We start from the raw sequence: 15,184 nt of genomic DNA on the forward strand, positions 1-15,184 counted from the left end.
AATACAATAGGACACAGAGAAAATAAACACTTAAATTAAGAAAGAATAAAACTATAAATTATGGAAACTCGACCACTTAATACAACAACACACCGAGAAAATACACACTTAGATTAGGAACGAACAGGAACTGTAAATTATGGACACTCCACCATGTAATACAACAGAACACCGATAAGATACACACTTAGATTAGGAACGAACAGAAACTGTAAATTAAGGAAAGTCGAGCACTTAATATAACAGGATACAGAGAAAATAAACACTTAAATTAAGAAGGAAAAGAAAATATAAATTATGGAAATTCGACCAATTAATACAACAGGACACCGATAAAATACACACTTAGATTACGAACGAACAGAAAATGTAAATTATGAAACTTGACCACTTAATACAACAGGATACGGAGAAAGTACACACTTTAATTTAGAACGAATAGAAATTATAAGGTATTGAAACTCGACCACTTAATACAACAGAACACAGATAAAATATACACTTAGATTAAGAACGAATAGAAACTGTAAATTATAGAAAGTCCAACACTTAATACAACAGGACACAGAGAAAATACACTCTTAGGTTAAGAACGAAGGGAAATTGTAAATTATGGAAAGTCGAAAACTTAATACAACATTACACATTGAAAATAATCATTCAGATTAAGAACGAATAGAAACTGTAAATTATGGAAACTCTACTACTTAGTACAACACGACAAAGAGAAAATACACACTTAGATTAAGAACGAATAGGAACTGTAAATTATTGAAACTCTAACATTTAATACAGTAGTACACAGAGAAAATACACACTTAGATTAAGAACGAACAGAAACTGTAAATTATGGAAAGTCGAAAACTTAATACAAAAGGACAGAAAAAATACACATTTTGATTAAGAACGAACAAAAGTGTAAATTATGAAAAGTCGAACACTTAATTCAACAGGACACGCTTGAAAATAATTACTCAGATTAAGAACGAATAGAAACTGTAAATTATGGAAACTCGACTTTATACATTATGACACCGATGAATAACGAACAGAGACTGTAAATTTTGGAAACTAGACTTCTTAATACAATATAATATAGAGAAAACACGTACGTAGATTAAGAACGAACAAAATTGTAAATTATGGAAACTGAACTAATTAATATGACAAGACATGGAGAAAATACACAAGTGTATCATTATTAAGAAGAGATCAAAGTGCAACATTATTAATAAAGATCAAGAGATCAAAGTGTTTTGTTTTTGATAGAGATCAAAGTGTGTCGTTATTAACAGAAATCAAAGTGTGTCGTTATTAAGAGAGATCAAAGTGTATCGTTGTTAATATAAATTAAAGTTTATCGTTGTTAATAGATATGAAAGTGTATGATTATTAATAAAGGTCAAGGTGTGTCGTTATTAACAGAAATCAAAATGTGTCGTTATTAAGAGATTAAAGTTTATCGTTATTAATAGATATGAAAGTGTATAGTTATTAATAAAGGTCAAAGTGTGTCGTTATTAAGAGATTAAAGTTTATCGTTATTAATAGATGTCAAAGTGTATCGTTGTTAATAGAAATTAAAGTTTATCGTTATTAATAGATATGAAAGTGTATAGTTATTAATAAGGGTCAAGGTGTGTCGTTATTAACAGAAATCAAAGTGTGTTGTTAGTAATAGATATCAAAGTGTATCGTTGTTAATAGAAATTAAAGTTTATCGTTATTAATAGAGATCAAAGTGTATCGTTGTTAATAGAAATTAAAGTTTATTGTTATTAATAGATATCAAAGTGTATGGTTATTAATAAAGATTAAAGTGTGTCGTTATTAATAGATATTAAAGTGTATCGTTATTAATAAAGATCAGAGTGTATCGTTATTAATAGAGATCAAAGTGTATCGTTGTTAATAGAAATTAAAGTTTATCGTTATTAATAGATGTCAAAGTGTATCGTTGTTAATATAAATTAACGTTTATCGTTATTAATAGATATGAAAGTGTATGATTATTAATAAGGGTCAAGGTGTGTCGTTATTAACATAAATCAAAGTGTGTTGTTAGTAATAGATATCAAAGTGTATCGTTGTTAATAGAAATTAAAGTTTATCGTTATTAATAGAGATCAAAGTGTATCGTTGTTAATAGAAATTAAAGTTTATTGTTATTAATAGATATCAAAGTGTATGGTTATTAATAAAGATTAAAGTGTGTCGTTATTAATAGATATTAAAGCGTATCGTTATTAATAAAGATCAGAGTGTATCGTTATTAATAGAGATCAAAGTGTATCGTTGTTAATAGAAATGAAAGTTTATTGTTATTAATAGATATCAAAGTGTATGGTTATTAATAAAAATCAAAGTGTGTCGTTATTAATAGATATTAAAGTGTATCGTTATTAATAAAGATCAGAGTGTATCGTTATTAATAGAGATCAAAGTGTGTCGTTGTTAATAGAGATTAACTGCGTTGTTTTAATGGAGATCAAAGCATGTAGTTATTAATAGATATAAAAGTGCATCGTCATTAGTAAAGATAAAAAAATGTATCGTTGTTAATGCAAATCAAAGTGTGTCGTTATTAATAGAGATCAAAGTGTATCATTCTTAAATAACATATAAAGTTTATATTTCGAGTTTTCTCTATTTACACTACTCAGTATTAATTTGTTTATATGGGCAAACATACACTCAAATTTTATACATGTTATAATAACGATACACTCTGATCTTTATTAATAACGATACACTTTAATATCTATTAATAACGACACACTTTGATCTTTATTAATAACCATACACTTTGATATCTATTAATAACAATAAACTTTAATTTCTATTAACAACGATACACTTTGATCTCTATTAATAACGATACACTCTGATCTTTATTAATAACGATACACTTTAATATCTATTAATAACGACACACTTTTTTTATTAATAACCATACACTGATATCTATTAATAACAATAAACTTTAATTTCTATTAACAACGATACACTTTGATCTCTATTAATAACGATAAACTTTAATTTCTATTAACAACGATACACTTTGATATCTATTACTAACAACACACTTTGATTTCTGTTAATAACGACACACCTTGACCCTTATTAATAATCATACACTTTCATATCTATTAATAACGACACACTTTGATCTTTATTAATAACCATACACTTTGATATCTATTAATAACAATAAACTTTAATTTCTATTAACAACGATACACTTTGATATCTATTAATAACAATAAACTTTAATTTCTATTAACAACGATACACTTTGATATCTATTAATAACGATAAACTTTAATTTCTATTAACAACGATACACTTTGATATCTATTAATAACGACACACTTTGATTTCTGTTAATAACGACACACCTTGACCTTTATTAAGCAAAGGAGAAACAATATTGATGTTTTAAGTTTTGTCAAATTTTTAGAAACTCCAACTTATAGAAACTTCTGAAGACTACTAGTTTGAACTTTATGAAATATAAAACATCTATTTGATAACACGTGAACAATAAAACCTTTGTCTATAATTCTAACGATTGATATGTACATAAAATAGTGTTACGGGTCTGGCGAGATTAATGGACAATAAAATTTTGTTAAAGAAGATAAAAACTTGTACAGACTATAGTACCCAAAAGTTGTTCATTTGGTGTAAGGTTTAAGTAACTAAATATTGACAAGCCTGAAGTACATATAACTTAGAAAGTTACACTTAAACAACTTACATAGTGCCCTACAAAACGACAGCCATTGCTGTCAAGATGTTAACAAAACAAGTACTTTTCTTTTAACGAACGTTTTTATTTTCATTTTCTATAACGGATACAAGAGAGGCTTTTGTTTGTTACACTTGTGCTCTTACTTTCTTCTTTTATCATTCCCGCCCCGTTTACAAAATGCGTTCTTTGTTCTAGTTTCTGAAAGGCACAAACTATCAATAATCTATAAAAACGTGAGAATTAGACATGAGTCTAATATCAGTTTTGTAATAACACAAGTCTAATTCGTTTTCATTATTTCTTGCTTTGTAGGACTGTATTCTCGAAAGGTTTTCTAACAGTTGATTGATTACCTTACCTGGAATTAAATGTTTTATAAGAATTTAATTCGCTCTACAGTTTTGTCTGTTTATTAACTTATAACAAATATAGATATTGCATAAATCTTCTTAATGATTACTAACCATTTTATTAGTTTTCTTTTCTAAAGTTATGTTTACAGCGGGTGTATTAAAAATACTGGTTCTCTTTGACTGTGCTTTAAATTAAACTATGTTTATTTATCCTTAGACGACATGCCCTCCAGTGGCTCAGCGGTATGTCTGCGGACTTACAACGCTAAAAACCGGGTTTCGATACCCGTGGTGGGCAGAACACAGATAGCCCATTGAGTAGCTTTGTGCTTAATTAAAAAACAACAACCCTTAAACAACAGTATATGATTCTACTCGTGTATTGATCTCAGTAATAACAGTAAAGCTGGTTCTTTTAAAAACAGTATAGGGTATCCCGTGTGCTGGTTCCTTTAACAACAGTATATGGTACTTTGTGCGTTGGTTTCTGTAACTACAGTATAGGGTACCTCGTGTGTTGGTCCCAGTAATGACTATAGGGTACCTCGTGCGTTGGTTTCTGTAGTAAATAACACACGGCAACTGGTGTATTCATAGAAGTATTCTACACCATTAAGCACAACATATTATACAGTTATCCATTATATTTTTAAACACATTAATTACCTTAATGAAGTTTACGCTTACCGATCAATGAATAATGCTATACAGTTCACATTCGTACGTAAATAAATGTTATTATAAAGACGTCTTATCGATTAACAGAGAAGTATTAATAATTACTTGTAAGGTTATAGTATTCACAGACAATATAGATATAGTTTTCATGGGTGTTTGGTTCTTTCAATACTAGTATAAGAATACAAACTGATTAAACTACGAATAATATGCGGGAGAGTAGCTTGTGAGTTATGTTTGACATATCATAAGATACATCAACGGTTTTGTTAAGTCAACAGAATGTATCGAACGAAAACTGTATAATATTCGCTCGTCTTTGTTCACGACAATATAAAGTATACATGCGCAATTTTCCTTACATTTATTCGTTACTTAAAGGCTTGTACTTCATGTAAACCAATAGAACTTAGGAGCCCTTATTATTTATGAAAACTGCTTAAACCAAACGTTGCAGCTTGAATACGAATAACTCCAACTATGGCGAACTGTTTCATCATAACTATTAGAAACATTTTTTGGACGCTTGTCTTCTTCGCTTGTCTTGTTGGGTTTATTTACCAAGGTTACACATTTGTTGACATTTATCTCGAATATCAAACATCTGTGGCGATCAACGTAAAGAGTCCATTTGACCTTTTTTTTCCTTCACTTACCTTTTGCCCCCAGCAACCGTAAGCACTTGATAAGTCTATTTCTACATAAGGAAAAAACACACTCAACATCTGCTGAGAAAATTAGCTGGTTCTACAGAGTGTTAAGCCTTCTTTTTGTTGTTAATGTTTTTTATTAAAATACCCAAACGTGAAAACACTGTTTTGGTGTATCTCAGCATTTCTTTCACCTAACATCTGTATGGAGTCTTTGGCTAGCTGCCCCATGTGTTGCTTTCCTAGCCTTACTTGACCCTTAAGAAACCTAATTCAGTGAAAAACTTCTTTACTCAAACTTAAAACATTAAATTTAAATGTTGATTTAAGCAACTGGAACTCTTCTTCTTAAGTACTGTTTGTTTATTAACTAACAAAATTGTTTGTAGTAAAGGTATTATTTATTTGTTTCTTTCAGCGTGAAGCTCTCGGCTTGGTGTAAAAAGGAACCAGACACTTGTCGACAGAGAACGGATTCTTTGGACTATGCAAGTTCTCTTTTTACGTTAATTAACCTAATCTTCTTTAACCCTGTGAAGTGTATTAATGTAGCATCTAAATTAAAATTAGCTGTTAAGGCTTCTTCGATGATAATGTAATGTACAATTTACAGACGTGAAAGGCTGTGTTATGTAGACATTTTGTAAAAAAAAAAAAAAAGAAATTAATGTCAGACTCGATGACTTATATATAGAAACATTTCTCCAGCAAGACACTTCTACGGTTGAACTCCACCTCAACTCTGCCTCTCCGGATTTATAACGTTAAAATCAGGGGTTCGATTCCCCTCGGTGGACTCAGCAGATAGCCCAATGTGGCTTTGTTATAAAAAAGCTCGCACACCTCATCTCAAATTAACTTCGTAAGAGAAGTTACAACAGAAAATGTTCGTACCCCTGCGTCATGAGTAGTTTTTCCTCATAACTTAAAAAGTATCACGATTAGGAAAATGAAAGTACAGTATATTATAAATATTATACTATCACACATCTACATAAATTTATATGTAAATTGAATGACAAATAAACTGTTTATAAACAAATATCAAAACATGGGAGGGGCAGAAAGTGTTCGCGCGTCTACTTTAATGGTCAGTTGTGTAGCCTTTCAGGTGAATTACTTGGCGCAATCTCTCCTCATAGCCCTCCATGATCGTTTGACAGTACTCGACTGGTATTTTCTTCCATTCTTCTTTACAGAAGGCCTCCAACTCTTGCTGATGAACCCTGGTCTTCAACTCATGCCAAACGTTTTCAATTGGGTTGAGATCGGGTAATTGCGATGGCCACTCCAGAACGCTTATATGGTTCCTCTGCAACCAGGATTGCACATATTTCGATGTGTGCTTAGGGTCTTTGTCGTGCTGGAAGATCCAACAACGTCCAAGCCGCAAATTCCGAGCATCATTCTTGATATAAGTGCCTAACATATCAACGTACTCTTCTTTTTTCATGATTCCGTTGACACGATGAAGGCTGCCTACACCAGAAGAGCTGAAGGAACCCCATAGCATGATCGAGCCACCTCCGTGTTTAACTGTTGGGACGGTGTTCTTTGGAAGATTTCGTTCCCCCTTCTTATGGAAAATATTGCAAACATCATTGTGGCCGAAAAGCTCGATTTTAGTCTCGCCTGACCAAAGAATACTCTTCCAGTAGGTAAAGGGTCTATCTGCATGCTTTCTTGCATACCTCAATCGTGCTTCTAAATGAAATACTTTAAATATGGAGTTCTACGAGGACGGCATGCTTTGAGCCCAGAAGACTGTATGTAACATGTTCGTAACTGTAGAGGTGCTTACTTCAACCCCAGTTTCCCCTTACCAGTTTCTGTATGTCATTACGTGTTAAACGAGAGTTCCTACTAACGTCTCTGAGAACCTTCCTCTTGGTTCTCTCTGGAATTTTGGTGGGGCGTCCGGAACGAGGGAGGTTAGCAGTTGGTCCTGTAAGCTTAAACTTGGCAATTATGCTTTGAACAGTAGATTTCGACACATTAAGTTGTATATCAATACCGGAAAGAGACACACGAGACTTGTATTTTACAATAATTCGTTTTTTTTAAATCGCTGGACAGTTGTTTCCTGTTCGTCATGATTACCAAGCGGATAATGACGGAGACGGCGCTAAATTGCGCATTTTTTGCTGGCTAAATTCCAATAATTATGAACCCAGTGTCTCGTTCTGGGAATGCTATAATGTAGTTTATTCACCAAACTATTATTTAAATTAATGATAGAGAATTATATGTTGCAAAATTGGGATCAAATTAACATAAAAATATTAACACTCTATAGGTCATATACGAAACTATGAATATTACAAAATTCTTATTAAAGTAAAGGGAATAGATACTGGGCGTTACTTCATTCTAACTGAATTAAGGACAGTTTAATTTTAAATTTCGCGCAAAGCTACACGAGGGCTATCTGCGCTAGCAGTGTATGACTAGAGGTAAGGCAGCTAGTCATCACCACCCACCGCCAACTGTTGGGCTACTCTTTTATCAACGAATAGTGAAATTAATCTTAACATTATAATGCCCCCACGGCTGAAAGGGCGAGCATGTTTGGTGTGACGGGGATTCGAACCCACTGATTACGAGTCGAGCGCCTTAACCACCTGGCCATGTCGGGCTTGAATTAAGGACAGAGATATATCACATTTTTAAATAAATGACCCCTTGTACTAGCAGTGTTTGGTGAGACGACCTTCTAAAAATTCAGGGTATTTTTCTCGAAGGGTTTTATTTAGTTGGTTGGTTGGTTTTGGTTTTTTGGAATTTCGCACAAAGCTACTCGAGGGCTATCTGTGCTAGCTGTCCCTAATTTAACAGTGTAAGACTAGAGGGAAGGCAGCTAGTCATCACCACCCACCGCCAACTCTTGGGCTACTCTTGTACCAACGAAAAGTGGGATTGACCGTACCATTATAACGCCCCCACGGCTGGGAGGGCGAGCATGTTTGGCGCGACGCGGGCGCGAACCTCCGACCCTCGGATTACGTGTCGCGCGCCTTACGCGCTTGGCCATGCCGGGCAAAGTTTTATTTAGTGTCCACGTTGTTGGTGTTAACAGGAAATCTACAGAAGTCTGTACAGCTTCCGACAACAAGTGCAGAATTCGAGGAACTATACCGAAATGGTGGACAGTGGCTTTCAACTTCAAGACCTTATCGCATACTGTAGTTTATGGGGCACCAATAACTGCAGGTAGGTTGGGATATTTATTAGATAATTTAAGAGGAGGTTGTAAACTGATCTAAATATGTTGAATACACGAATTATGTAAATTAAATAGATAATAACATCTTCTGTTGAATAGTTATTCTGGAACCTGTAAAACCTATACAATTTCTAACAGATAAACTATAGTCATAATAATTTGTTTTAATTTCTTTCAACAATCTGCACAGCCCAAAACAAATCCAATCCAAAACGTGTTGGGTTCCGAAACAGCATATTAGTATAATTATGAAGTAGGGAAAACAAATTAAAATGAATACATAATATTAATTTGAATCAACGAAACGTTAAAAAAAAAAAGGGAAATCTGGTATTGGATGATGTTGTTTATGTTATTAAAGACAACTGGGCAATTTAGTGTCGCGTGAAGTGTTTTTTTTATTGTGTAAAAAACTTTAATAATAACAACAATAAAATACTTTGTAAATTTGTCATTAAGTCCAGAATTTAAAAAAAGAGAAATGGGTGTTTTACAGCACATACAATGAATTTTGAGGGTTTTTTTTAGGCCTTGGAACCATTTCTATGACAACATGTTTGGCAACTGCTACACGGTAAATGCTAAGTGGAGAAACCAACGTACTGAGCCTCTTAAAGCTTTCTCAGAAGGAATGAGTGATATTCGAAGCCGTCGTAAGCAAACTGGTTGTTTAATAAATTCGCTTTATTTACTTCTACATATTCTATCTCAAATCATAAGCAACTACGTCTGTTGTATTTGGAAACTGAACATTTCCACGTAAACATGTGTTTCATTTTATTGCTACCTTTAGGGATAATTACGTACTAATGTTTTATGGTAGTTTTGTTCAAAGGTAATTACATACTGAAGTTTTATGGTAGTTTTGTTCAGAGGTAATTGTATAGTGCTTCATTCAGGGGTACGTATGACTGTTGATGCATCAGTGTTTAGAGTGGTTTTAAAAGGTGCCAATATCTACGAATTACAGGAATAAAACAAACTCGAGCTATAATTCCAGAGATGCTAAGTTAAAGAGGTAAGGATATAAGCAAAACATTTTAATTATAAATAATTAATTTTAATTTTCACACATTGTTATATTGCCTTTTGCTTCTTGCTTGGTAGCATGTCACCCCAAAGTGTTCATCAAATCAAACAATTCATGTTACATGTAATAAGAAGAGTGCGTAACTTCTCTTGTTGTTGTTAGCTACGAAGCTGTTAAACGCTTTTCTTCCATCAATAACTCTCTTTAAGGCAGCTCTACCACACTTCAACGATAAGTCTGAGGGCTTAGAATAATAAAAAATCTGGTTTCGAGGCCCGATTTAGAATAATACAGATAACTTATCGTGTAGCATTGTATAGGATTTTGTAGACAAAACAAATTACTGTAAATGCAAAACAATAACACAGAATCATTTTGGCAACTATGATGATAAAGCCAATACTTGTAAAAATTAAAGTCTGATTCAAAATCATTCTGTAGAAAAAACTAATTACTGTATTTATATATTAAGGTATAGTACAAAATTATTCTGTAGGGAGAACAAATTACTGTAAATATGCTAAAGTATAACACAATATTATTCTGTAGGGAAATTAATTACTGTATATATACTAAAATGTGGCATAAAATTATTCAGTAGATAAAACTAATTACTGTATATATACAAAAGTATGACAAAATTTTTCTGTAGAGAAACAAATTACTGTGTGTAAACTAAAGTATAATACAAAATAATTCAGTAGGGAAACTGAATTACTCTATACACTGCTGGCCAAAATTTTAAGTCCAATGAACATAAAGAAAAAATATGTATTTTGTGTTGTTAGACTCAACCACTTATTTGAGTAGAGCTTCGAAAGATGAAAATAAGAAAAGGGAAAATAAAAATAAACAACTTTTTTAGCATTTAAAAGGGGAAATTGTGAACACAATGAAATCAGCCTAAATACCAGCTGGTCAAAAGTTTAAGACCATACTGAAACAAAGCGTTAATCGGTAAACACGTAACGAAATTTAGTCATTTGTGTTTCAAGCATTAGCGTTGTCAACATCTCCAACTGACATCTCCTGGGTCACATTGGGTAAACAACATGGCAAAGGCTAAAACTTTGATAGAGTTTCAATGTAGCAGAATTGTCGAGCTACAAAAACAAGGTCTCTCTTAACGTGCCATCGCTGGTGAGATTGGGAGTAGGAAAACTACTGTTGCAAATTTCTTAAAAGACCCTGAGGGATACGTAACGAGAATTTCAAGTGGTCGGCCCAAGAAAATTTCGCCGACGTTGAGCAAGAGGATTCGACGGGTTGTCCGCAAGTCACAAGCCGATCGTCAAACTAGACTAAGGCCCTAATGGACGCAGAATTCAGATCAACAATAAGACGGCATCTACGAGAGAAAGGCTTTAAAACCGTAAACATCTTTAAAGGCCACGCCTCCTTGCACACCACGAAACAGCTCGGTTAAACTTTGCTGAGAAGCACCAAACATGGGACGTACAAAAGTGGACGAAGGTTTTGTGCTCTAATGAGAAAAACCTGGATGGTCCAGATGGCTTCCAACGATAATAAGCACGATAAGGATATCCCACCAGAGACATTGTCCACATGACATAGTGGTGGAGGTTCCACTATAATCTGGAGTGCTTTCCACTTCAATAAAACAATGGAGTTTCAGGTTATACAGGGGTGTCAAAAAGCAGCTGGCTACATTGGCATATTGGAGAGAGCATTCTTATTGACTGAAGGCCCTCGCTTGGGTGGAAATGAGTGGATCTTTCAGCAGGACAATGCTGCAATCCACAATGCTCGCATGACAAAGAACTTTTTCATGGCGAATAACTTGATTCTTTTGGACCATCCAGCGTGTTCGCCCGAACTGAAACCCATTGAGAATATTTGGGAGTGGATGTCAAAAGAAGTCTATAGAAATGTACGTCAATTCAAAACAGTGCATGATCTTCGTGAAGCCAGCTTAACCACTTCGAATAACATTTCAGCCAGTCATTTGCAAACTCTTGTACGAAACATGCCAAAGCGAATGTTTGAAGTTATTCGCAATGACGGCCGTTAACTCACTCACTAGACATCTTGTTGGACATTTCCTACCCTGTTTAGGACTTCTTTTTGATGTGGTCTTAAATTTTTGACCAGCTAGTATCTGGTTAATTTTATAGTGTTCACATTTTCCCTATTAAATGCTAAAAACGTTTTTATTTTTATTTTCCCTTCACTGATTTTCATCTTTCGAAGCTCTACTCAAATAAGTGGTTGAGTCTAATAACGCAAAATGAATATGTTTTTTCTAAGTACAACGGCCTTAAGATTTTCGCCAGCAGTGTATATAATAAAGTATAATACAATAATTCCCTTGAGAAACTAATTACTGTATATATATTAAAGTGTGATACAAAATTATTCTGTAGGTAAACTAATTACTGTATATATATATATATATATATATACTAAAATATAGTACAAAATTATTTAGTACAGAAAGTAACTACTCTACATAAACTCAAGTGTAATACAATATCATTCTGTAGGTAAAACTAATTACTGTAAATATATATTAAAATATAACACAATTATTCTGTAGGAAATCTAATGACAGTATATAAACTAAAGAGTGATTCAAAATTATTCTGTAGGGAAACTAATTACTGTATATATGTATTAAAGAATAATACAAAATTATTCTGTAGGTAAAGTTATCACTGTATATAAACTAAAGTATAATACAAATTATTCTGTATGGAAATTAATCACTGTATAAATACAACAGTATAACTCAAAATTATTCTGCAGGGAAAAGTCATTACTCTATATGTACTAAAGTACGAAACAAAATTATTCTGCAGGTTAAATTAATTACTGTATATATTCTAAAGTATGACACAAAATTATTCTGTAGGTAAAACTAATTAGTGTATATATACTAAAGTATGATACAAAGTAATTGTATAGGGAAACTAATTACTCAATATATATTAAAGTGTAATACAAAATTTTTCTGTAGGGAAACTAATTACTCAATATATACTAAAGTGTAATACAAAATTATTCTGTAGTGAAACTAATCACTGTATGTATATATATTCACTCAAATATAGTGCAAAAGTATTCTGTAGGGACACTAACTACTCTCTGTATACTAAAGTGTAATACAAAATTATTTTGTAGGTAAAACTAATTACTACATATATATATATAAATATAACACAGTTATTCTATAGGAAATCTATTTACTGTATGTATACTAAAGTATGATACAAAATTATTCTGTAGGTAAAACTAATCACTGTATATATATTAAAATATGACACAAGTATTCTGTAGGAAATCTAATTACTGTATATATACCAAAGTATGATACAAAAATTATGTGTAGGGAACTATTTACTCCATATATACTAAAGTGTAATACAAAATTATTCTGTAGAGAAACTAATTACTGTATATATAGTAAAGTGTAATACAAAATTATTCTGTAGGTAAAACTAATTGCTGTATATATATATATATATATTAAAGTATAACGCAATTATTTTGGAGGGACACTAATTACTGTATATATACTAAAGTATGATACAAAATTATTTTGTGGGAAAACTAATTACTGTATACATATACTATAGTATAATACGAAGTTATTCTGTAGGTAAAAACTAATTACTTTATATTTACTAACATATAGTATAAAATTATTCTGTAGTGAAACTAATGACTGTATATATACTAAAGTGTAATACAAATTTTTTTCTGTAGGTAAAAATAATTACTATATATATATTAAATTATAATACAATTATTGTGTAGGGAAACTAATTACTGTATATATACTAAAGTATGATACAAAATTGTTTTCTAGGGAAGTAATTACTCCATATATACTAAAGTGTAATACAAAATTATTCTGTAGGGAAACTAATTACTGTATATATACTAATGTATAGTAGAAAATTATTCTGTACGGGAACTAAGTATTGTATGGATACTAAAGTGTAATACAAAATTATTTTATATGTAAAACTAATTGCTGTATATATACTAAAGTGTAATACAAAATTATTCTGAAGGTAAAGCTACTTTCTGTCTATATACCAAAGTATAATTCAATTATTCTGCAGGTGAAACTAATTACTGTATGTGTACCAAAGTATATTACTTGATGCATAGCTTGATGGCAAACAATATAGGAAAATATACGAAAGTGTAACAGGAAATCAGCTCCTAGGGTTTGGTTTAGAGAAAAAGCCATATTGACCTGTTTGCTATTCCCACTTATGCTAGCGTTGAAAAACTGTAAATTTACCTCTTTCCTATCAGGGCAATTCTATTGGTTGATGACTATTATAAGTGCTTAATTATTCACGTCCTATTTATATTCAAAAAGGGAGGTTCTCTCCATTTGATTTTGTAAATAATTATTTAATAATTTACATAATTTCCCTCTCGTAACTCCCTTCTTTACCATGCTTTTGAAATTGGTAAAATGTTGGTATTAAAGAGGAAAGAATAGTAACCAATTTTATATAACTTATCGATTAAAGTTAAGGCATCTATTTACCAAAATGTTTCCATTCTCTCACGCTAATGCTTTGGTATGTAATAAATGTATGATTGCAAGAAAGTTCTCACGAAACAATACCTTTCTCTTACGTTTGTAAAACAAAAATTAAAACATTCTAAAAAACAACACAAAATATATTTTATAAAGTTAATGAAAGCTTTGTGCATTTTCAATGCATTTTCATTGTTGTTTTTAATGAAGGTTTTTCCTCACTTCGTAATTATCCAGAACTAAACATCGTCTTTTACCTTGATGACTCGGAGTTCGTTGATGGCAAAAATGCTATATTAACGATCCAACCACCAGAAACCTCACCAAATACCTGGCAAGAAAAGTATGTTATTCATGCTGGATCAAAAACGGAGTTCACTGTCACCATGGTGGGTAACTTCTAACACACATAAAAGAAATTCACTAGAATACTAGATCAACCAATTAGTGATAATAAAAGGAAGATCTCTATCAGAACTCACTAGAATAATGAATCACCCAACAAGTGATATTAAAAGAAATATACATGTCAGTACTTACTAGAATACTAGACCACTCAACCAGTCACAGTAAGAGAAAGATCTGTACCACTACTTACTAGAATACTAGATCACCCAACCAGTTGTATTAACAGAAAGATATGTATCAGGATTTACTAGAACACTAGATCCTCCAACCAGTGAATTTAACAGAAAGATCCCTATCACTACTTACTACAATAACAGATCACCTAATCAGGTATAATAGCAGGAAGATCACTTCCAGTACTTAAAAGAATAATGGATCACCCAACCAGTGATATTAAGAGAAAGATCTCTATCAGTACTTACTAGATGACACGATCACCCAACTGGTCCTATTAACAGAAAGATCTATATTCGTATTTACTGGAATACTACATCACCAGACCTGTGATATTAAGAGAAATATAGCTATCAGTACTTACTAGAATACTAGATCACTCAGTCGCATTA

At 32.1% G+C, this 15,184-nt stretch overlaps 1 protein-coding gene across 1 annotated transcript; it reads left to right on the forward strand.

Annotated features, from left to right (window-relative positions):
- Window positions 1-5,209: 5,209 nt before the first annotated feature.
- Window positions 5,210-14,614, forward strand: LOC143245521 (uncharacterized). The gene is made up of 5 exons (XM_076491884.1): window positions 5,210-5,459; window positions 5,854-5,923; window positions 8,512-8,645; window positions 9,187-9,311; window positions 14,448-14,614. The coding sequence occupies exons 1-5, from the start codon at window positions 5,266-5,268 to the stop codon at window positions 14,612-14,614; spliced, it is 690 nt and encodes a 229-aa protein (XP_076347999.1). The 5' UTR covers window positions 5,210-5,265.
- The last annotated feature ends 570 nt before the right edge of the window (window positions 14,615-15,184 follow it).

The sequence above is a fragment of the Tachypleus tridentatus genome, chromosome 2, assembly GCF_004210375.1.
Source record: "Tachypleus tridentatus isolate NWPU-2018 chromosome 2, ASM421037v1, whole genome shotgun sequence".
Lineage (NCBI taxonomy): Eukaryota > Metazoa > Arthropoda > Merostomata > Xiphosura > Limulidae > Tachypleus > Tachypleus tridentatus.